The 25,401-nt window shown below is 45.4% G+C and overlaps 1 protein-coding gene across 2 annotated transcripts in view; it reads right to left on the bottom strand.

The window, feature by feature from the left end:
* Positions 1–25,401, bottom strand: part of PI4KB (phosphatidylinositol 4-kinase beta) — a 256,070-nt gene that overhangs the window by 89,068 nt on the left and 141,601 nt on the right. For both annotated transcript variants that reach the window (XM_086947346.1, XM_086947347.1), the window contains 2 exons: positions 10,781–11,008; positions 7,548–7,775 (listed from right to left, as the gene is read on the bottom strand). In XM_086947346.1, coding sequence (XP_086803472.1) covers positions 7,548–7,775; positions 10,781–11,008 — 456 coding nt within the window. The remainder of the gene's footprint in view (positions 1–7,547; positions 7,776–10,780; positions 11,009–25,401) is intronic.

The raw sequence follows: 25,401 nt of genomic DNA, 5'->3' as shown, positions 1-25,401 counted from the left end.
ATGCCACCGTGAACATGGATCAACCAGCAACGTAATACAAATGCTCATATGAGATAAATATCTTTCTATCTGAAGATGTATTGTTTTGGTTCTCCTACCAAAGACTTGGCTATCTGTTCGTGTAGGTTACGCTGCCCACATCAACCTGCTCACCTCGCCTCCCGCCTCCCGCCGCCTCGCACTCAGGACACCTCAGTGAGGCCGCCGAGCGGAGGGGGGAGACTGCAATCCCGCCTGGGATTAGCGCGCCAAGCGGCGCAGAAATTACGGCACCTTTTCCCACGTCGCGTGACTGCTCGCGGGCTAAGCCCGGGCAAAGGGCGGGCCCTCTTAGGCCCTCAGAGGCCAGAGGAGGCTGGGCTGGGCAACCCCTCTGTCGTGCAGGACTCTGCATATACTATATAGGTACTTGTACCTCGTTCCCTTACCTATATACCGTGTGCTAATTTATATCGGTTTCTCTGTTGTACTATGGTTCGGTCACTTAGGAAAGACCGTAAGGTCACCATTGCATCTACTGGGGGGTGGCAACTGGTACTATCGACCAATTTCCGACACGGGCCAAAGTGGTAATAGAGAAAGAGAAACCGCTAGTAGAGAAACGTTTGTCGTTAGATCGTCTGACAGGGAAACGTTCCTCTCTTGGTGAGATTGGATCATCTGTTACACCCGAACCAGCTCAAAGCAACACACCATTAGTCATCCTGAGTCCCGTATCTAGCCTCACACAAGGGGAAATCGATAACGCCGAGGCATGTTCATTACTAAACTCAACACCAACTAGTCTGGCTTCTCGTGCCTCTTGTGTTTCACCACCCCTATCACCTATTCCAGCATTGTTGTCACCTACATCTGTGAATCCCGCACACGTTAACACCGTGACACTAGAGATTACTAATATTAGTAATATTAGTACCACTGACCCACGAGGCAAAAGAAAAAGGAGTTACCCCACCAAAGGAAGCCACAGTAAAGAGGCGTAAAAAGTACAAAGGGTTCCTCGACAGCCTGTGCAGCCCCCTAGTTCACCTTTAGTAGTTATTGACAAACCCCAATTGGTCACCCAAGGTTGTAGTGAAGAGAGGCTTCTAGAGAAAATGGAAAAGCTGGTTAGATCGCTGATGCTACCATTGATTGAAAGGACGAAAATGATGATTAATTCCAAATTAGATCATCTGGAAAATTTAGTTTCTGGAAATACAACCAGACTAGATATTATAACAGCTCTAAAGAGTTCAATGGCCTCACTACCTACTACTGTCCCACCAATCACTGTCCCTAGTAGTAATAGCGTAACGATGCAAACTAACACTACTGCACTACCAGTTACCAAACTGGCCAAAACCACCGTAAATAAAAGTATGTCAGACAGTAACTTACTGGGGTCTGCCAGAAATAAAGCTGCGAGGACAGGTGCTACGGCCAAGAAACAACCTGAGCCGCGCGTTCAAACAGCCGAAAATCAGTCCAAGGGGCAGGGCTTAATGACTAACATGCATATCCCCCAACGAGTTCCCTGTGTAAACCTCCCTCCCGAAGCAGTACCCTACACAATTATCATGGTGGGAGTTCGCGGGATTGGAACAGAGAAACTGGAAACACAGGGATTTGAAGAATAAAGTCATTTACTGGCTTAATACTAATAGAACTCTTCCCCCCCATCTCTAGTACAGAGATACTAAATGTTAGGAGGGTACGTTGGGTAGGGGTACGAAACATGGAGCGTATTTGTAAACACCCAAAGCGGTTCAAGATTTAAATGATGGCCAGGAAGAGGGGCAAGAAGAAGGCCATGAAGTTGGGCAGGATGTGGATATGCTATACCAACATCCCATTGAGGGAAAAACAGATAACAGAAGAAATATCACGAAAGATATTGCCCACAATGTAGACTCCCCCATCAACCTGGATAGAAACCAAAGCGGGTCGGAAACAATTACTAGTATAGAGGCAAATGTTGTATTAAAATACAACTATGTGCCTGTAACTGATATCACCCATACAACTAGTCCCAGGTTACCACTTCTACATCAACCAGTACATGAAACTGGAGATGGATTGAACATTATAACCTGGAACATAGCAGGTATAAATAGTAAATTTAATACTCCTTTTTGGAAAAATTTTATCACCCAAGGGCATGACATAATATGTCTCCAAGAGACATGGCACAGAGATCAAATTACCGTCGAAGGTTACACATCCTTTTATATAAATGCCGAAGATTCCGTTGCTGGCAGGACCAAGGGTGGTTTGTTGACCCTGATTTCTACTGGGCTTACAGAATTTAAACTAGGTAAACGCATCGATGTTGGCCCTTACGCACTTATAATCTGTCTTGAGCACCAAAAAACTAATGATTTAGTGATTGTTAATTTTTATAATAACATTTTTAATGCCAGTAGAGATTTTGTGGTACAGGACATAGAAACAGCAATAGATAAACTTCTTGTAGACCATAGAGATTGCCCAGTCATACTCTGGGTAGGAGATTTTAATTTGCAAGTTTGCGTAGATGCCCAGAAGGGGCTCTGCGGTACAATTTATGATCATGAGGATAGAAGTACCATAACTTACAACCATTTTCCACATGACACATACGGGCTGGCACTGAACAGTTTAGCCGCCAAACTAGATTTAGAACTCTAGGACTGTTCTAAAAAGAGGGGCAACATTAGGTGTCCAACATTTAAAGGTAGGAACTCCAATTCCAACATTGACCACATACTAGTTTCGAGTGGTACTGCGTACTGTGACTTATGGATAGAGGAGCAAGCAGTGAGTGACCACAATAGTATCTCACTGACAGTACTTGGCTGGGGTTTTAAAACTCAAACCTACAGTAAACGGACACAGGAAATCATGGCCTCTAGACCAAATGGACCAAGAATTAAGTGGGCTAAAATCAACCCTAATAAACTCCTAGCATAGGTAAATGCCAAATGCAGCCCCGAAATAAGTTATTGCCTCAAAGATGTGACTAACCCTGTAACCATGTTATCCATGATCAATAAGATCAATTTAACAATAGAGGGTTTATTGACTGGTAAGAACCACAAACATAGAGCCAAACAATCGGGCCAGTTTGATAAAGATTGTTCAGAAGCCTTGTCTTCACTAAAACATGCGCTGCTAATAAAACCAAGAGACCCGGAACAAATGAGGGAAAAGCGGCATGTTTACAAAGCAATGTTAGCAGTAAGGAAAAAACTGTTACAAGACGAGGCATGGCAAAATTTAGACATGGCTGCAGCTACTAAAAATAGCAAACTCCTGTGGGAGACAATTAATTGCCCATTTCTAAAGAATGACACTATACCGGTAGTAACTTCCAATGTCAATTGTAAAGCATGGATAGAACATTTCTCTAAGGTTTTTAATTCAGATGAATTGTTTTTAGACACTTCTGGCCTACGGCCGACCATTCCGTTACCCATTACCTTGAATGAGGTTCAGGCAGGACTTGAGAAGAGCAATGGTGGTAAGGCCCCTGGACCGGATGGTGTACCGACCTATACTAACATGAAATGGACTTATGGGCACCCATCCTAACACGCTTTTTTAATGCTGCAATTGAATTTGAACTTCCACAGACTTGGGGCCAATCAATTATTGTACCACTTTTTAAGAAGGACTCAAGGTCAGAGGCATGCAACTATCGACCCATCTCCCTCCTTGATTCATCGATAAAAGTACTAAGTAGAGTTCTCTTAGACAGACTGGAAACGTGGGCAGAAGAGGAATCTCTTTTATCACCAGTACAGTATGGTTTCAGGAGGGGGATTTGTACGATGGAGCAATGCATCAACCTTGACCTTATTATCAATAAATATACAACAGTTAAGGAAGGAAGCCTTTTTTATGTTTTGCCGGCCTAAGTTCTGCTGTTGATTTGGTCGAACACTCACTTTTATGGCCCAATCTAATAGACAAGGGTGCACCCAAAGAGATCATATATTTCCTTGCCAGACTATATGATACACTAACATGCAAGGTACGTTATGGGATGGCCAGCTAGTGCACCCCTTATTTTAAAGTTAACAGAGGCATAAGGCAAGGATGCGTCTTAGCACCACTTCTGTTTTCCTTGTTTATTAATGAGATAGATGCGATACTTAGAACGACCGCTGTGGATGCGCAATTTATCGATGGCAAGCCCATTCCAACTCAGTTTACGCAGACGACGCGGTCCTTTTATCGCGTACTCAAAATGGTTTGCAACACCTCATTGACAACTTTTCTACATCTATAGTTAAACGGAAATTGGTAATTATTAAAAGGTAAAACGTTCACAATGGCATGTGGGAAAACTACCAAACAAAATAGGACCTTCTTTTTAGATAATGTCAGGTTAGAACCCGTTCAGAAATTCAGCTATTTAGGGATAACTTTCTCTGGAGATGGGGGATGGACCAGCGAACGAGTGTGTACAGTTAAAAATGTCCAGGAACACCAACAGTGTTTTTAGATTCGCAACTAAATTGGGGACCCGCAGAATAAAAGAAATTATCCCTATTTACATTGTGAGGTGTTTGTCATCTGCACTGTACGGGGCTGGAGAGTGGGGACATAACATTAACAGCTGTAAGCTGATTCAACATCAGGAAAATCATTTTTTAAATCGCTTATTATGTACCCTGGCATCTGCTTCCATTGAGATCACACATCGGGAAGTAGGCTTACCCTATATTGGAGACTTAGCCGCACTACGCCCACTTTCCCTATGGAGGTCTACATGGTCCAAAGCCGAAACCGAATTCACCCAAACGGTTATTAAAGACTGCTTAAAACTGGAACAATGCATGCGTATCCCCTGGTTTAGGCACATCCGGTTTTGGTTCAAGTCAGTTTTTGACTTTGACCCTTTTCTGAATCCGGAATTGGGTGTCCCTTTCCCAAAAAAAGAGCTAAAAGACCTGTTTCTGAAAAATGCAGAGAAGGCTAGGGCCGCCAGATATTCAAGTCAATGTACATATGCATTTTATAAAGAATATAACGCTAAAAGAAGGCCTCCAGCAATACCTGATAACTGTCACTAGAAGTTCCCATCGTTTCGTATTGACACGGCTGAGATTAGGCACTGTGCACCATCTTGTGTCTTTTCCCCATACTGGAAGGAACAGCGTTTTGCCCTGCCCATGCGACGGGACATCCAAACAGAGTAGTTGCCACTTTATGCTCTTCTGTAAATTTTATATCTCCTTTAGGAAATTATATTTAAAGCCTATGTTTTTAAAATATAACAAAAGAACTACTACAGATGCCCTGCGGTTAATGTTTGAATTGAATAGTACGGATATATGTTTCTATGTAGCTACCTATATTTTAAAATGCGTTTCCAGAAGGAAATCGATCGTTATATGATTTAGAACAATATGATCCCTCTGTAATTTTAACAAGTTTGTATATTGTCGTCTGTACTGGTTTTTAATACTGTATTTTTTAAAACCCAAATTGAACACTTATTTAAGATGAAATCTGTATAATCATTATATATATTATTTTAACAGAATGTTTAGAATTAGAAACTATATATCTAATATGAAATTTGTACTAATGCCATTTATATGTGTCTTTTTAATTTTACACTCTAAAAACTGGGATTGTGTATTCCGACATTATATTTAAACGTCCTATGGAACTAATGTAATCAACTACCCGCAAGATGTCATGATTGAAATATTGCACATTTTGCACATTTAGAAAATGTTTACATTTACCCTATTTGTGGAGATATAGTTCATGCCCTTGTTTAGTATGGCAACTGTATTCTTAAAAGCATTATAATGTATAACTTTTATTTTTCTGTCTGCTATATGGTTATATTTTATATACCGAATAAAGCATTTGAAATTTGAATTTGATTAGCTACAGAACTGTCCAGAAATAGAATAAGAGAAATAATCCGATCTCGAGATTTCCACATGCACAAAGCACATGTCCGAATAAAGTGTGTGATCGAGACTTATTATTGCATGCATCCGCTTGATGAGAGATGCATTTTGTATGCCAGTTTCACTTTGTATATGTTGCAGTTTTACTAACTGATAACATACACAGACTGCTACACAATATTTAGATTAAATCATTTTTGACTAAATTCAAAATATTTTTTAAAGCACTTTGGTTAACAAGATAATGTCTTACTTGAGTTAGGTAAAAAGACTTATGTCGATGTAATAAAAAATTGGTGGTAAAAAACAAAGCTTGCTGGGGGTTTCTTCATACTGAGCCTATTCTTGATGCCTACTTGGACGTTTGCTACTCATATGATTTACTGTACCGGTATTGTTGTGGTGATCTCCGGCATGTGGGGTGCCACGATTTTATTGCTCACTTGCTCAATAAAATTGGTTGTGAAAAAAAAAAAACAAAGCTTACGGGTATTTCTTTAATTAACCTTTTCTACAACAACTAAGACGAGCAAAACACGATGTAAAATCTAGCCCACTTGTGTTAATTGTTTTAGGACTGAAGCAACCATTAACATTACTCTTTTAAACTTATGTAGTTAAAGTACAGTTCACTGCTTCCTCGAGCTGCCCCCATGCTTTGGCCTCTTGGAGGCTGGCAGGTGAAAAGGGCGAGAGGAGACATACCATAGGTTTTGTTGTGCAGCTGTAATGAAGCACTATTTCTGAAGCTGAAGTCCTTGTTCAGGAGGCAGACTGTTTTAAATCTGTGCCTTCACCTCACCGGCAGTGTTAAGTACGATCAATACAATTTTAGGCCTCAGCTCAAGAGGTTCCCCACTGCTCAATAAAAATAATTCTTAACCCCACTGCCCCCCAACATTATCACCTCTATCTACCACAGCATCAACTAGCATCCTTCGCACATATTCAGCAAGATCTATACAGCCACTATTTCTTCAACGGCGCATTAATTACTGGCACTAAAGCATAAAGCTCTATGCTTTTAGATGCCCCCCCCCCCCCAAAGCGGACTGCCCTTTTCGCCCTTCTCACATGCCATCAACGCCCAATTCTGCCTGGCCTATACAACAGCCTTTGCACATGTAGCAGATTAATTAAACCCTAAATTATGAGTTAGCCATTAAAATTACTCCTTTCCGTTTACAGAAGCTCGTGAACACGGAAACCCCTTGGAACAGTTTGGGAGAAGCGGAGGACGTCGAGAGGCGCCGCTTAAACTATAAAGCAGAAAAAAGACGGACTGCCAGGGATGTCGGGGAGGGAACCATTCTCCTGAACCTAATCCAGAAATCATGCCATAAACCACTGTGAATAGTTCAGGACAGTATAGGGGAAGGGCCACAGTAGCCTGGTGTTCAACGGTCTTGTTTAACCTCCTTTGCGCTCTAGCTTGTGCATGTTGTAATGTCATATATTTGTTGTAATGTACTACACTCCTTTCATCTGTTATGTTCTCTTTTTATTAAAGAATTCTTTTTAAACCTTTGTACCTCATCGGGCACCTCACCTGACTTCATCCTTCTCCATAAAGATCACTACACCACCTCAATGATGTTTCTAAAGGTTTTACTCCTAATTCTCTAGCGCAGACTCGAAACATTCCACGCTCACCTCCACCTGGAGCTCCCCAATGTCATCCACAGACCAGGCTTCGTCGTCATTGTCGTAGTTGGGAACGGTGGTGAAGCTGCTGGCCCTCTGCTCATGGGTTATCCCACAGTCCAGAAGGTTCTCCACAGAGCGCGTGCTCATGATGCGATTCTCTGGAATACGGACAGGTACCACCGAGGTCTCGAAGTTTTCACATTCAAGTACTTCGACATACACCAGATATGGAGCCTGGGGGAAATAGGGAATTGTTGTTCAAATCATGGGATGCAAAAGCCACAAAAACAAAAGTGTATAATTTTAGCTTCAGAACTCAATCAGGTCACACAAACTATGACACATCTAGTCCATTCATTCTCCTTCTGATTCATGCCATATTCTTTCCCTGCTTCAGGACTGCCGCTTTACGCACAGTTTCTGGCTTTTTTTTGCATTCCAAAGTCAAATATATTATGGAGCACAAGTTTGATATGGTGCAGGACCACCAATTGTAGGTTTGTCCACAGAAAGTGGTCTAGGACGCTGGCAGTGGACAGAACATGCCTAGTATAGTGAGAATGGGTGGTGTTGGCTCAGAGTGTATTTTATAGGGAGGTAAATCATTGTAACAAGGCAGACAACCCCATGGGAAGGTTAAGGCTTTTCGGCTGTCTTTTGTGGTTATATGCCAGTGGGGTCATGCGTCTTTTGACCCTCCACATAAACCATGTCAGTTGGGTTGGTCAGCCTCCATGTGGTCTTTCTTAACATTATACAGTGTGTACATTTCTTCATCAAAGTATCATAGCGGGGGGGGAGTCAAAGCATGTTCTTTGGATGAAAATGTGCAGAGAATACTTCCCTTTAGTAAAATCCACCGTCATCTCTACATCTCTGAAATAGTGGGAATATAAGAAGGTGTTTCAAAGGCCCAAGGGAGAATAAACACCCGGCATTTCAGTCCTAATGCTTTACATCTGACCTTCCTGAAAAGTGTTCCCACCACAGTCCCAGAATGATGGGGATGAAGAACAGATGGATAATGAGGCCAAAGGGCTGTCGTCCAGGATAGCATCACAGGTTTACTCGAGCCAATAATTGGGAATCACTGGGCAGGGATCTTGGAGGGCTATAGAACACTTTTGGGCAATGCGCCACAACAAAGTGGGAGAAACTAGCAGTCTTGTTCTAGGAGTAACACGCTCTCCAATGCCCAAAGGCCTGTCGTTAACGTGCTAACGACTGGAAACTGCGTTTGTGAATCAGAGTTTTCATTGTTGTCACATTAAAACTGGACCAATGTCCTCTGCCAATCGGTATTTAGTTCAAAGCAGCAAGAATGAGTTGAGTGCCTGTGTGCAAGTGAACATACGTGTAAGTGACTTACACATGATTCAAGGCTAAAACAAGAAAATAGCCTGTTGCATTGTAAAAAACTAAATGATTTCTTTTAATCTATAACGCATGTTTGAGATAAATCATTTAACAAGTGATAACTTAGTCTACTAAAACAGCCCCTCATGCATGCAATGCAAGAACTCCACTGAAGGTGGAATGATGCATCAGGCAACAGCATGAAGAGAGTAATTCTCCTCTGGGTGGCGCCAGAGCCCACTCTTCATCCATTTTAGAGACGTGCCAACAATAGATCAACAGACACAGCTTCACTGCTGAAGCCTCACCTAAAAGTGCTGCGTGGTTACCCGACTGCTGTACATGTGGCATAGCTGGCAGCTTACATGGCAGTCATTTTTTATTATTAAGCAGAACTGGGCAGAAGACCATTTGGTTAAGCAAAGCATACACGAACATTGTAGCAGCTGCTCAGGGGTGCACAATCAGTCTAAATTCAGGAATGAGGTTTGTGGGAATGTTTTAAGCACCCAGAGGAACATATTGGCTACAAATCTCATCTGGTCAAATACGCACTATTTCAGTTTGCATTTTTATACATTTCACTGACGTTTTAAGGTAGCCGCTGCATCTTATTCAAACTGCTCTGTGTGCAGCAAAACAAAATGGATTTTTGTACTGCAAACTGGGATACGAAATGCACTGGTTGGCGACCGTTTTGTGCTTTCTAGAGGAAAATATTTTGCCAGGTAGCAATTCTCAGACAACTACTTATTTTTATGGACTTAAAAAAGGCAAAAGCTTGGAGCTCGACTGCAAATGAGAGAAGCCATCGGTATTCATGGATAAAGTCCTCTGACTACAGTTAATGAGTGTTTCAAGGCGGCCTTAGTGTTGGGTAAAGGCGCCTGTCTGAGGCTAAAAAGAACCACTTGCCTCTATGACTGCTTTAAGGCGGCCTAGTGCAACTTCAAGAGTTCGAGAAAATCGAGGTATGTCAGTACTGCCGCCCTAGACCAAAAGATTACTTTCCTAATGTGGACACAAACGTGCCACTGGAAAGTGCAGGGCTGTGGGTGACGTGGGCAAGGTTAATGGAGCATTTGGCTTGGCATGGCTTTGACTATTCTGTACAAACAGAGGACTGGGGCTGGAAAATCGGTCCTGGCTGGATGAAACTTCTGCTTATATCTGCTTTTCTACTTAGAAGAACAAACAATATCTTATATGCAGGACAGAGGCTCAAACGGTTAAAGAAACGTGAACATTGAGGCTGAATGAAACTAGGACTACAGACACAGGCCCCATCTGACCTCAATTCAGAGCAGGTATTGGACCCCATTATTAACCCATCCAGCACACACGCAGAAGACCTGGGGGTTCTGGGACAGACGCACCTGTGTCACGCAACAGGGCAGGTGGATCTTGCAGCCCATGAATTGTAGTTGCTCCAATTAAAGGTCTTGAGACATAAATAAACATTGCTAATGACAACTCTGCACAAATCCCTATTGTTATAGCTATTTTCCCTGAGATTTATCTCTCTTAAGGTTTCCAGACGTCTACCAGAGCTGCCCATATTTACAGAGAGCACACCCTCCAGTGTGCTTCCATAACATGCAACACCTGGGTTATTTGTGCAGCGTGAGGATAAGAAATATATACTACAAATACAAACGACATTTCTCCAATGTTGTAGTCATGCATAACCCGTACCCCTGCAGGCCATCTCAAGCTTCCCTTGCACAGCCCATGACCAGCCACCCTGACAGGCATTATCCCAATCCTCTGTAATCCCAGTGAGTGTGCATTTTCCATTGAACTTGGTGGCACAAAGCTCCTGCCTGATGGAGATAATCTTCTCAATTTCCAAGAGGATTAGAGCCCGCTCAGACAGGACCTACCTTGTCCTTGGAGTTCAGCACCACGGCCTGGGTGTGGGGCACTCGTACGACATGGTGATCGAAGGCGGCAGTCGGCAGCCAGACCCGGGCCGGAAGCTTATGGTTCAGCAGCGACAGCTCAGAGATGAGCCGCTGGGTCTTCTGCTCCTTGGTGGGCAGAGTGGCTAACCGCTTCCCGATCGCCATCATCGACTTGATGAACTCCCGCTCAGGAGCCAAGCGTACGGGCTGCAAGGGTGGAAACGAAAGCCTGGAGTTACCTCACTGCAGACTGCTCAATGGCCATCACAGTCACTCCTGCAGCTCACAACAAGGATTTCAGGCACATGATCAGCATTTCTGCAGGAACCACCCTTGAAGACTATAATCATCTTAATGCAAGGAACAGATTTTAATTTTTTACTTTTCTCACAATTATCAATCAACAGACTCAGGTAACTACAGAAAGTTCAACTCCGGGAAACAGCGAATACAAATGTTGCAATTTAATTCGAAAGCAGAACCCAGTGGAAATATGCATTTGCGCCATAAGAAAGTGGCGTTTCCTTACAAGCGTAGCCTCACTGTTATTATTGCCCTTATCCTTCTACCTCCAAAACAAAACCAAATGGGTAAGGAAACGTAAACACTTGATTTAGAGATCGACAAGAATCCCCCACCCAGTCTCCAAATATGTTCGGGAAGAATAAAAAGTAAGCTTCGGACATCAAACTCATGCAGAAACCTGTAAAACATCCCACCCAAAATCTCAATACAGGTTACTGCCTTTGAATTTTCAAACTTTGCAGGGGCATCTAAATCTGAACAGATATGAACGAAAATAATTTGTAAGCTTCGTTATTGCACTCAAATGTTTGATTTTGCGAAATTTCTAGGTATCCGACATTCCTAGCCAACATTAGGGAGCATTAAACACTGAAATTCACGGAGACCCAACTTGGATTATACAAGGTCTATGCATGGATATTAACCAATCTCTAAATTTTCAATTTTTTATCTTAAAAGAACGGCATCAGAGCCATGGTGTGCATTTTCAAATATACAGTACTTCAACACAATTATTTTGCAATATTTAATGTTGCTCTGCATACTTCAGAAATAATTCCCCTAATAATGGTAATATATATTATATTTATATATTACCTACTGGCGGTCGCCAGTAGGCAGTTATAGTTAGGATCTAGTTTCTATAGGAAGAGAGTTTTTTGTTTTGCCAATACCTTGTCTCCGCTTGATGAATCTTCACAAAATTTCAAAATTTCCAAAATTTCTACTTTAGTCTGTTCAGCTACTGTGTGTGTGTGTGTGTGTGTGTGTGTGTGTGTGTGTGTGTGTGTGTGTGTGTGTGTGTGTGTGTATATGTGTGTATATATATATATATATATATATATATATATATATATATATATATATATATATATATACACACACACATATATACATACACACATTTACATATATACACACACACACATATATACACGATCATTATGAGCAATTTTCCTGATAAAAGTTTATTTAATAATGCTCCAAGCAGGATTAAATAATGCAAAATAATTGTTTTGCAGGAAAAACAAATTGAATTACAAAATGTGCCACTCCACTTAGTTATGACTTGATTGTTCTAAATCAACTTATTTAAATTCAAAAGCCTGGCTGCTACCCACATGTGTGCCTCCCCTATAATTACAAGAGGGCGTCTCGAAAAACTGCAGTGACCAACTGAAACAGCCCATCTAGTAGTGTCAAAGAAAACGTGGTCTAGGAAAGAGGGTAGCATTCCTTGTGTATTCTGAAACACTGCAAGATGAACTCTCCAATGTCTGCATTCAGAGTGGATAAGTTGTCCTGAACAGTGACAAACCTCATAGGCCCCACTGGGGTATGTTAGCAAGATTACAGGGAGCACTGGCTACTGCCTAAAGCCTTCCCAGAACACTTAGGGACCCACACGATTCAGATCTGTAGGAACCCAAATCAACTAATTCTGTAAGCGGAGATCACCTTCTAAATGCTTCCAAGATGGAATCGGCTGAAGTCTGCCACACTCCAGCTGACTACACATTATTCTTGGCTTATGCTTGGCTTACTTGTCAGTTTACTGAATTAATAAAATTCCTGACTCAAAAGAAGAGACCTCAGTCGCATATAAACTTCTAAAAGTACATCTATACAGGACAGGCTCAAATTTACATGCTAGTTCACATGCATGCTTTAGACAGAGCTCGGTCACCCTAAAATATGTCTCATAAAACATGACACGGCCATGACCAGTCGGTGAGCTGTTCTGCCTAGGATTGTAAAAATATGAAACCTCTGTGAATCAGGCGCCTGTAAAAATAAATGGAGGGAACCAACAGCCTAATATAAGAAATGTCAGGTCAAAAATGTTTATACATTAACAAACAAACTGTTATAAAAAGCACATTGATGCAGCAAAAAGCTGGTGCAACAGGGAATGATAGACCGGCTGTGATATAAACATTCAGTGCAAGCATGTTACAACAGACACCGCATCAAACCAACACCATGTACTAGCAGGTCCTCAACAAGATGAAAATAAATACATTCTTATATAACCCTATAAACAGCCGCCCTCATCATCAGAAAGGTTTCCAGAGACCTGTGAGTAAATATAAACACTTGCCGACAAGGTGTTTTGCTCATAAATGTGAAAGCATTTTAATTTAGTGGAGTGGTAGGCTACCCAATGATTTTGGAAGTTTTGCCACAGAGATTTTACTTGTTGAACAGGGTGGTTCCAATGCTGGTGTGGCAGTTCAACCTTGGCCATATACTCAGTACTACAAACTCTTTGGCCTATCCCCAAAACTTCAACTTAAATAAGAGATAGAAAAGGATGATTGCCTCGCCATCAACCATCTTGACACAGTTTGCAGGTTTGTTACCTAAAGGGCGAGACTAACAAGGTCTTGCTTTGAACAAAAGGTTCCAAGAGCACATTATGGAAGCCAGCAATCTATCCACTGGGACTATGTATTGCTACAAATGGAAACTCTACTATTTACTAAGTTTAAGGAATCTCTAAATCACATACTGGTTAGTTATTGAGCATTATTTGCATCTTACAAGGCCGTTTTAACCTTTATTAAGTTAAACCTTCCCTAGATAAAACTCAAACAATCCGATAGTTTGGTGAAACCACCTTTCAGAAAAGAAGTTTGGAAGCAACCTTTTATAATTTTAGTGTTGCATAATCTGAAGGATCAAATAATGCGAAAGGAGCGCTCATCAACATGAAAGTTTAAATAATGAGACTTCGGGCCTCATTTGAGTTTGGTGGAGTAACGTGTCCGCCAAAGTCCTGGTTTGCCAGTTCAATTTAGAATTGGTGGAACCATCATGTTCCTATGGTTGAGCTGCTAGATCTATGGCTCGATGGACATTGCGCCTTCGCTTTAAGCACTTCTAATCGTCTACCATTTTTTAGGGAGGATGTTCTGGGGTACTTTGTCAGGAACATCAAAACACAAAAATTACCTCCACACTGTGAGAGTAAACGCCCAGCGAGCCAGGGACGTTTGCATTCTATTTCACACAAAACAAAATTCCACTTTGCGAGTTTGCGTTTGTAAAACAAAAAACAGTTATGCTAGTGCAGTAAAAATGGAGCCCGCACAGCCACGCTTCTTGGCAGTTGCTCATCTAAAGGCACAGAGATCTCCAACTGGAAGCACTGCTTAATTATTTAAAAAAAATAATAATTTTAAAGACCTTTATTGTGATCTTCCATGATACACAGATTCAGCCTGCAACCCCTCGGGCTGGCCTCGCAGTACGTAACACATGCATTGCTTCAGATATTACACAGCCCATTGCCGTCATCCCGGGGGCACGGCGCCGTGGTAAAGTGCAGGTGCCACACGGTTTAGAGAAGGATAGTGAAGGTCTGATTTTCCTTTTTTTATAGCCATAAACATGAGACATGTTTCAAGAATATCGTAAAATGAACCCCAACAATCGAACAAATCCCCCCCACCCAACCAGCACGGTCATCTCGTTGAGCACAGTAAGTTCACCTCTGTACTGACGATGCAATGATATTTCCCAACTCTAAAGCACCTGGAACCACATGGTCGTTAGGATCCTTACATATCTTCTGCGCGAGCCTGCGTGATGGACGGAGGCTCGCAGATGCCCCCCCTGAAATCGTTCCAGTTGGACCATACTTCCACCCATTTTCGGGGACACCCTCTCGCCACATACACAGTCTTTTCCTGTAGCATACACCAGTCCATATCGCTATGCCATTCTGTTAGTTTAGGTGGATCAGGACTACCCCAGAGTCTGGCGATGTTTCTTTTTGCTACCATTTGTCCGAGCGTAACCCAGAGCCTCCCTTTCAGTGGCAGGTCCGTTGGCTCCCAGATATTGAGAAGACACGTCTTGGCCTCTGGGCGAATCTCCACCTCCCATACCTCCTGCATACACTGCACCACCCTTCTCCAATACCGTTGAATCTTGGGGCAGCCCCACAACACATGAAAGAAGGTACCCGTGCCACCACACCCCCTCCTGCAGAGTACAGTATCAGCCCTCCCCATTAGGTGTAAACTTGTACAGGAGATATATACTCTATGTAGTAGCTTCAGTTGATTTAGTCGCAGGCGGGCCGATATCGCGACCTCACGCGGGGAGGCCAAAGCATACATCCATTCCTCTTCATCTATCTCAAGCCCGTCAGCAACCCATTTCTCTCTAAGGGGTAGGAGCATGTCAGGGGGGTGATTGATTAGTTTTGTGTATGTGAGTGATATGGCGTGTTCCGTCATGTGCCCATCGAGTATCCTATCCTCAAGTGGGGAGGATTGTGGTAGTTTAGTCTCTGGTGGGATATTTGCCTGTAGGGAGTGTCTCACCTGTAAATATCAATAGTATTCAGTTTGCGCCAACTCGTAGGTGTCCCGTAGGTGGGCGAACGCGTGAATCCCTCTGGGGCCCCAGATATCCTTGATTTGGGAGATTCCGATCAAGTCCCAGTTGCGGAAGCCCTTAGTACGTCCAAGGTTGCCTAGTTGTTCAGAGGCCCAAAGTGGCGTAGCCATTCTAAGGATTCCTGACCATCCGAGCTTCTTCTGAGCAGCGTGCCATACTTGTACCGAGTGTAGTGTAGGTCCAGTGAGTTGGCGTGCACCCCGTTTAGAGTAGAGTGCTATCTCGTAGTTCCCCCCCAGGGAGCAACCATCTGTCCATACCGTAGGCGGGATCATTCCCATCGCCATACGTCCCTTGGTTGATTGCTGAAAGGTGGGCTGCCCAGTAATACTTGCGAATGTCTGGGAGGGCTATACCGCCATCATACCACCCCAGCGTCAATTTGGTCAGCGCGATTCGGGGTGACCCGGCCCAGAGGAGGTCGCGCTGTGCCGCCTCAATTGCTGCAAAGTATGCGTTAGGGACTAAGTCTGGATAATTTCGTAGCGCGTAGAGGAAGCGTGGCAGCGCTAGCGTCTTAAATAGGGCTGCCCGGCCCAGTAGAGAGTGGTAGGTGCTGCCAGGATTTGGCTTCCCTTTGGAGCCGACTTAACGGCGGTTTGAGGTTTAGATCGTATAGTAGGGCCTTGTTCGTGGTTATGTACACTCCCAGGTACTTGAACCCGTCCTCTGCCACCGTGATAGGACATGTGTCAGGGAGCCTCGGAGGGTCACCATGCAGGACGTAAAGATATGATTTGCTCCAGTTGACCCGGAAGCCAGAGTTGCGACCGAAGCTTGCAAATATATCAAGTGCTGCCATTATCGACCTGCGCGTTCTACAAAGGTACAAGAGGATGTCGTCGGCGTAGAGGGATATTTTGTCCTCCCACCCTTCCGTCCAGACTATGCCTTTCAAGTAAACGTCTTGTCGTATCCAGGCTGCCAGCGGCTCAAGGGACAGGGCGAAGAGAAGAGGAGAGAGGGGGCAACCCTGTCTAGTCCCTCTCTCGAGTGTGAAAACCTCAGACACCTTGTTGTTTACCAGTACCTGCGCCAGGGGTTCTGCATATAGGAGATGTACCCATGCTATAAAATGAGGACCAAAGCCCAGTTTACGCAGGACTGCGAACATATATGGCCACTCTAGGCTGTCGAATGCCATGGTGGCGGTCAGAGAAACCACCACTGCGTCATCCTGCAGTCTGTGGCGCTGCCCCAAAACGCCATGTAACCGTCTGATGTTACGAGCCGTGTTGCGATGGGGCATGAACCCCGATTGGTCAGGGTGGACCAACGATGGAAGCATCGGTTTGATCCTATTAGCAAGTGTTTTGGCCAGTATTTTGGGCTCTGCGTTGAGGAGCGAGATTGGCCTATATGAAGCACATAAGTCTGTGGGTTTCCCTTCTTTCGGTATCGCCACTATGGTCGCTATGCGCTGATCACGAGGCAACACCCCTTTCTCCCTACTCTCGTCGAACATAGGTTTCAAATACTTACTGGTGACGTCGGGTTTCAGCTTGTAAATCTCTATGGGAAGGCCATTGGGTCCTAGAGCCTTCCCAGGGCGGAGGTCTCCTATTGCACGTTGTAGTTCGGCCTCAGTAAGCGGACTATCCAAGGCCTCCCGATCATCTGATAGGGAAGGCATCCGAATATCGGTTAGGAGGTCTATAGAGTCCTCCTCCGGGCGATCGGACTCTCGCCTGTAGACCCGTTGGTAATGTCTCGCAAACTCTCTCACTATCTCCTGAGGTTCTGTAACTACGACCCCAGACTCAGTGCGTATTTCCGGCACCACCCTACTGGCCTGCTGTTTTTTCTCGAGCCAGGCTAGAAGTTTCCCGGCTTTGTCGCCTTGATCATAGAGTCTACCCATCTTGTGCCCGGCCATAGTTTGAGCTTCTTGGGTAACCAGTGCTCTGTACTCCGCTGCTTTCAACTGCAGTTTGTGAGTGACTTCTCTGGTCCCAGTTTCTAGCGCCTCCCTTTCCAGGTCTCCGAGATCTACCTCAAGTGTTGTGACCTGCCTACGTTGCTCCTTCCGTCTAATCGAGATGGTTGAAAGCGCCTCCCCCTGATCACGGGTTTAAATGCTTCCCACAAAGTAACGGGGGAGTCAACTGATCCCACATTGTAAAAGTACTGTGTGATGGAGTTTGATATGTCCTTCCTGGTGTCCTCGTGTTTTAAATGCCATGCGTTTATTGGCGCTATGCAGCCCTCACGATTGTTTCCGACTGTTATGTGTGTTAGGACCGGTGAGTGGTCTGAGATGGCCCTGGGCAGAAGTGTCGCCTCCCGTAATGTCATGTCATGTTGTAGGACAGTAAGGATTTAATCTAAGCGCGAAAAGGAATGGTGCGACCCGGAGAAGAAGGTGAAGTCTCTGCCTGCAGGATGAAGCAGGCGCCAGACATCCGTGAGCACGAAGGCCTCGAGGAAGTTCGCTAGCCACCTCTGTCCCTGGGGAAGATCTCTAGGGGGCTGCCGATCTAGGGTCCCCGACACCACTGCGTTAAAGTCCCCACCCGGCACCAATAGGCCATCGGGAAGGGAGAGGAGTTGTGTGCCCAGGTCCGTGAAGGCCTGAGTTTGGAGGCCAGGCGGAATGTAGACAGAAAGTAAGTTAAGTGTGCGGCCCTCCCACTGTCCAGACATAGCTGTGAAGCGTCCCTGTGGGTCAGATTTAGTGAAGTCTATATGGAGGGGCAGTGAGCGACGTAGGAGGATCCCCACCCCCCTGGAGCCGGAGGTGAAGCCGGAGTGAGCTGCTAGAGTGTAGCCCCACCTGTTTAGGGCCTGACATGCGTTCCCCAGCAGATGAGTTTCTTGAACTAGTACCACGTCTGGCTGGTGTCGTTTGATGAACTGTAGGACTATGGTGCATTTGAGTCTGTCTCCCAACCCGTTAACATTCCAGCTAAGGACTTTCAGACTCTTCCCCCACCTCCTAGCCATAGCCGTTGCTGTGTAGGGTGCCACGTCCCACCACCCCCGGCGCTGCGGCTGACTACCTGACAACAACATCCGTGTGACCGTAAAGGATCCCCACCTCTCCACCCCTCCCCGGTTAACACCTGGTAGGTGTATTCAGTGCAGTTGATCAAGGATCTGTCAGACAGTTGACTCCACTCAAGTGAGACATTGTTCGCCTGTACTCTGGTGCCAGATCCGAACTGGACAGTGTGGACTACTTGTGACCGTGAAACTTCTTCAACTCCCCCACCCTCCCAACATTTATTTTATATTATATTCTTATATAGCGCCTGAATAAACCCCCAAGGGGGTATCTCCGCGCTTTGCCAGTAAGAAATATAGATCCAGGAGGTCTTATTCAAAGGATAGTTCATAGCACAGGGAAGAAATTAGTTACTGGTAAATAGGTATGTTTTTAGGGTCTTCCGGAAAGTCAGGTGACTAGTGAGTGATCTCAGCTTAAGAGGTAAAGAGTTCCAGAGTACTGGTCCCGCATGAGCCAGCGCTCGGCCTCCTTGTCTGGACTTCTTTATTCTAGGTATCTGCAGTAGCTGTTGACTGCTAGAACGCAGAGACCGCCCAGGAACGTGTGGCCGAAAAGTTTCGGCCAAATATCTTGGGCCTTCGCCTATCACACTTTTGTGGATGGTACATAGGGTCTTAAACTGCACTCGTTTCCTTACCGGTAACCAGTGGAGTCTAGTCAGCAGGGGGCGGGAAGGAGTCCTAGGGGGAACATTCAGGACTGTCCTTGCCGCCGTGTTTTGGACTACTTGTAACTTATTAAGTTGTCCTTCGTTGGCTCCTAAAAGAAGACCGTTACAGTAATCCACTCTGCTGATGACTAGCGCCTGCACAAGTGTTTTCCTGTGGCAATCTGGTAAATAGGGAAACACTCTTCTTAGCATCCCAATTGCCCGAAAGCAGGTACCAGCCACCTGGTTTACATGATCTTTAAACGGGAGTGTCTGATCTAATAACACTCCCAGGTTTTTTACTGTACTCTTAGGGCTGGGAACAGGACCTAATTCTGAGGGCCACCATTCAGGTGACCAGTATATTGCCGCTTGCCCAAACAGCATGACCTCTGTTTTCTCTACGTTGCATTGAAGACAGTTTGATGACATCCACTCTGATATTGCTCTTATTCCATCTGCAAATGATCTTTTTATTGCAGGGGTCAGACTTTTAAAAGGAAAGAGGAGTTTGGTGTCGTCGGCGTACGACACCGGGGTAAACCCAAATGATCTTGCTAAGTTGGCCAAGGGGGCCACAAACAAATTGAAAAGTGTCGGGCTTAAACATGAGCCCTGTGTGAGCTCCCTATAGGTGGATTTGTGGGAGCCCAGCCAAACTTCTTGAGAGCGACCGGATAAAAAACTTTCCATCCATGACAGAGCCACTCCATCCAAACCTACGTTCTTTAAACGATCGAGAAGCACCGTGTGAGACACCGTATCAAAAGCGGCGGAGAGATCCAACAGCACCAGAATCATGAAGCTGCCCTCATCCAGTGCCATTTTGATGTTATTGGTCACTGTTTGGAGGGCTGATTCGGTGCTGTGGTTAGGCCTGAACCCAGATTGCGTGTAGTCCAGGCCCTCCGTCGCTTCTAGATGTCCTGATAGATGGGTGTTCATGTGCTTCTCCGCTATTTTGCCGATATAAGGCAAAAGTGAGATGGGACGCAGGTTTGAGAGGTCTGTCCATGGGGAAGCCGCTTTTTTTCTGATTGGGTTTACCACCGCTCTTTTCCAGTCTGCCGGGACCTGTCCTTTCATGAGAGAGAGGTTAATAACACTCTTTATGGATGGTCCTAAGAGAGAAATCAGAGGGGCAACCATCTTGGCAGGGAGGAGGTCATGTGGAGATCCAGATTTAATATGGGCAATAAGGGAGAGGAGCTCTGCATTATCAATTGGAGGAATAGCTAGCAGCGGATGTTTATTGTGCTTTGGCGGGATCGGGGGTAAAAACTTATTGGTATCATCCATGTCCAACATGAGCAATTCAAGCAGACAGTGCACAGCATTACTGTAGTAGAATCCTCAAGCCCCTCCCCCCAACTCGGTGGTTTAGTACCACCCTCCCCCGAACAACAGTCCCCCCCTCCCTGCCCCCTGGGTCTTCAAACTACCCACCACCCCAATTAGCAGAGCGCCTGTCGCCCAAAGCCCCCCCGCCCCCCCGCCCCTCCCCCCCCCCCCGGAAGAGAGGCAAGCCCTCCCCGAGGAACTTCTTGTGGGAAACGTGGCTGGCTCACTCCCCTTTCGCCAACCCATGCTGCCCTTGTGAGTCGTTAACACTTGTGCGAAGCACACAGAACACTGGTTTAAGGTCCCTGAGTCCCGCATCGTCTATGTGAACCACCCAATATATACATAATGGTCATAAAAAATATTACACAATAGGCTACCATGGACAGTAAAGTCACTACATTAGCCTATCTTAGTCCTTTTGCGAAATAAAAACCAACATTGGAGGAGGAGCCAAGATGGCGACCGGAGCGGACGTGTGAGCTCCCGGCTCCGCCAGTCCTTGTGCCCCGTCGAACTATCCTGCCTGCTATCCTGCCTGCCTCATCGGCTGCTCAGACGAGGGCGACGTGCTGATCTCGCCCATGTTTTTCCGGACTCTCGGCTCGTCCGGAAGGCTGAGATACCCTGGTGCCGGTCCCGACGCCATTGCCCCAGCGCTCCTCGCCGCCTAATGCCGGACCTCGGCGGAGTGAAGACGAGCAACCTGCCTGTGGAGCGTTCGCATTCTGGAAGGGGCTGCTCTCCCTGGAACGGGGATATCAGTGTCCCGGACGCCGTGGAGTGCTGAACATCGCGCTTGCCACGCGACTGCTGGGACGATTGCACGGCGCTCCGGCTCCATTGTTTCGAGTTGAGAGGGGACGACTCGGATCCATTGCGGGACTCGCCCGCACATTGCTGCCTGCTCGTTCGCCCAAACCGCCTGGTTCTGTTGTCGTGGGCTCCTCACTGACGCCGCTACATAGCAACTCGCAGCGGTGGCGGACGGAGCGACTGCTGGCTTATATGGTGGGCGCTATGGAAGTCCCTGCTGACCCGCGGGACGGAGAAGACCGTCCGCCATTGCCCCTTACCTGTGCTGCCACGGCCGCACCGGGGATCGACTTGCCTGCACTTTCCGACAATGGGGGCGGGGGGGCACACTGCCTACCCTGACCTACGGAGATGTCCTGCTTGCCCTACGTGAACTACGGGCGACACTGCGGCGAGACTCCCAGGAGCTCTGCGACAAGCTCGACGACATCGCCCTGGACCTGGCGCAGATTCGGAGGGACTGCTCCCAGCAACGACAGATCGCTCCCTTGAGGGCTCCTGTTCAGGATACTGTTCTGCCGAGTGTTTCCAGTGAGACTATGTTTCGCCCTGCCATGCTTGGTGTTTACAGACGATCGCATACCGACTCTGCCGGGGATACATTGTTCCCACACTCGGCTACTGTTTCAGCACAATCGCTGCTCATGCCGGAGGCGGGACTGCTGGCTATTCTACTCCTGGCCCCCTTGCAAACTCTCATTGGAACCTTCGCCTTTTCCCCTGCTGTATTTGGTTTTTCAGAGTAATTTTGGGGCTCTCTGTATTGTAACCGAAGCATTATTGGGTAGGTGGTGTCGTCCATTTTGTACTTGTGATCCTCCCCCTTCCTCTCTGCTTCCATCTTGTTCCTTTGTTGATGAGGGGGTCGACATGCATGGAGGGCTGTGTACTGAAGGGCGTCCGAAATCGGGTCAGGGCTAGACTGTTTGTCTGCTGCATTGCTCTCTTACCTGATGGGGGTCGGGTTCAAAATGCTGTGTGGGGCGAATGTGTGGACCGCACGTGGAGTGCAAATTGAATTTTCCAGCTGGTTGGGAGTTATTTGATATCGTTTGGCACTCGCTCTTAGCGCCTCCTTTAGGTTACTGCATTCTTGTTTGCGGCACAGTCGGAGCCACAATTGACTATCCTGATACCTAGTGAGCCATCGGCTCTGTTAAATCTTTTTGGGGTGTCTGACTTGCCAACAACGACTATTGGGACGGGGGGTTGCCTGTGTAGGGTGGCGTCCATTTTAACTCTTTGTCTCTGCGCTGCCCGGGGCGGTCATCTTAGTTTTTGCTCTGGCTGGGGCGGGGTTTTGGGTGGGTACCGTGGTGTATTGGTCGCTCGCGACTTAGACAGCACTAGGAGGTCCGGGTATCAACTTGTATTGGCCTACTTGATGTGATTGAAATTGCGGCGCCTTTTTGGCGCGCATCACCGCTATAGCTCCTCACATTTATCCGCTTCTTGTCCATCCTGACGCCTTTGACTGTGAATTGGAGCTGCTCCTATCCTGTGTTGTTGGCCTTAGTCTCCTTAGATTTTAATGGTGTGGGATTCGCTACTGGATGGGTGTCCGGGAGTTTTGGTATTGTGTTGGCTCCCCCCCACCTCCTTAAGTGGGAGATCTGGGACTATTTTTCCTTGCTCCCCTTATCACTATTGAATTTTTTTCTTTGTCTTCTTCCTCTCTCTTTCTTCCCTTCCTTTTCTTCCTAAATTTCGGGTTTTTGGGGTGACAAACACTCTGCTGGGGGGGGGGGGGGCAGGCCGTAGCCTCTGCATGTGTGTAGGGTGGGGGGTTATATTTTATTTTTCCTTGGTTTCTATGGTGCCTATGTATTTCTTTTTATAATTTTCTCTTTTCTGTTCTGGGTCTGTGTGACAGGGGTTCAGTAGGGGGCGGGTGGCGCTGGGGGTGGTACGTGGACGCGAACTGTTTCTACTGTTGACTTGTGCAATACTACCATCCTGACTGGAGGATTCTCACTAACTGTTGGTTCTCTTGATGCTGCCTGCCCATGCTGTGAAGCGACTGTACGGACTCAGTTCTCCTTGACTCTATTCTTCACTGCGTTATTTTCAGAATTTTTTTTTTTTTAAATTTAACCTTCAATGCTCCTTCTCCCTGGCGACATGACTCCGTTCAGTGTAACTGCTGTTAATTTTAGCTGTATTGCTTGATGACGCTAGGGACACGTAATGCTTGCACATGTGCTTTAAAGTATCATGGCCGGCCTGCCGGTTGTAGGCCCGTATTTGTATCATGTCTTAAGCACAATAAAGGTTTTCAAAAAAAAAAAAAAAAAAACCAACATTTAGAACACAGCCAATCAGGCTGCAGCACCCTCTTAGAACACTCCACAGAGAGGCAAAGCCTCAGATTTTGTAGCACAAGTGACAGTACGTATGTAATAGCAATAAGGTAAGCTCTCCGGCGAGGAGGGTGGGTTGCCTGTGAATCTATGAAAGATACCAATACTGGATAACTGAAGTTACAAGTAACTTGTTTTCTTATCCAGTATTGGGGTATCTTTTTAATAGATTCACATGCTTAAATCAGAATAGTTAGCAGTAAAAAAAAATCCTTAGTTATATAGTGGATGGTGGGTATGATAAGAAACACAATAGGTACCTTGTAATACCAACATAGCAAGGCAATATAACATTATATGTATACACTAAAAGAAGGGGGGACTAGGAGCTCAAATAGGAAACTAGTATAGGAAATGGAGGTCCAGTGCCCTTGCTCCCCAAGTCAGAAATGTCAACACAATGTTGGGCAAAGTTCCTCTTAAGGGAGTCTTCCTGACTGGGGATACTCCACTAGGTAAGACAAAAAGTAAAAAGTGAATTGGAGGAAAGGGTTTTTCTCTGATGCCAAAGTTATATAGTTATATAGTGGATGGTGGGTATGATAAGAAACGCAATAGATACCTTGTAATACCAACATAGCAAGGGAATATAACATTATAACCCTAATAAGGGAAGCATTATATATATAATATGATCTATATGAGAAGAACAGTATCAAAACAGAAAAGAAACAATACACCTTGTATACGTTAACATGTAATGACATAAATCACCTCCTTACAGAGGCTTACCTTATTTAAAAAGGTTTCGCAACACTGCTTGACCCACAGCTGATTCAGCTTCTGTCGCCAGATCGAGACAGTAATGCAGTGTAAACGTGTGCACATTTTTCCAGGTTGCAGCACGGCAAATCTTTTCCAAAGGTATTCCGGCAAAAAGAGCAGTAGATGATGACACTGCCCTTGTGGAGTGAGCCTTGGGTTTCACAGAAAAAGGATGCCCAGCTTTAGTATGGCAGAATTGGATAGAAGATGCAATCCACCTTGCAATAGTGGATTTCGTAACAGCTGTTCCTGGCTTTTGACCACCATAAGAAAAACAATTGATCTGAATTTCTGATGGACAGTACATGAAATATAGAATTTCAGACACCTTTTAACATCCAAGGTATGCAAAGTCCTTTCAGCAGAGGAAGACGGATTGGGCAAGAAAGAACGCAGTATAACAGGCTCTTTAAGATGGAATGTAGAGGGAACTTACGGAATAAACGTTGGATTAGTTCTGAGGAGAACATAATCATTGGTGAATTTCAAATAAGGTTGTTTGATATTGAAAGCCTGAATTTCACTGACTCTCCGAGCAGAGGTGAGTGCCACTAAAAGTGCTGTTTTCCAGGAGAGGTGAACAGGCTCACATGGATGCTTCATGAGCTGTTGTAACACCATATTTTAAGCCTCCATTCTGGGGGAGGAGCTCTGATGGGTGGAAAAGTTCTAAAAAGCCCCTTTAGAAATTGTTTGATCAAGCGATTAGAGCAAAGGAATGCAGCTC

The sequence above is a fragment of the Lissotriton vulgaris genome, chromosome 12 (genome assembly GCF_964263255.1).
Source record: "Lissotriton vulgaris chromosome 12, aLisVul1.2, whole genome shotgun sequence".
NCBI classification, from domain to species: domain Eukaryota; kingdom Metazoa; phylum Chordata; class Amphibia; order Caudata; family Salamandridae; genus Lissotriton; species Lissotriton vulgaris.
Note: the sequence above shows the minus strand (reverse complement) of the source record. Positions and strands in the feature narration are given on the sequence as shown.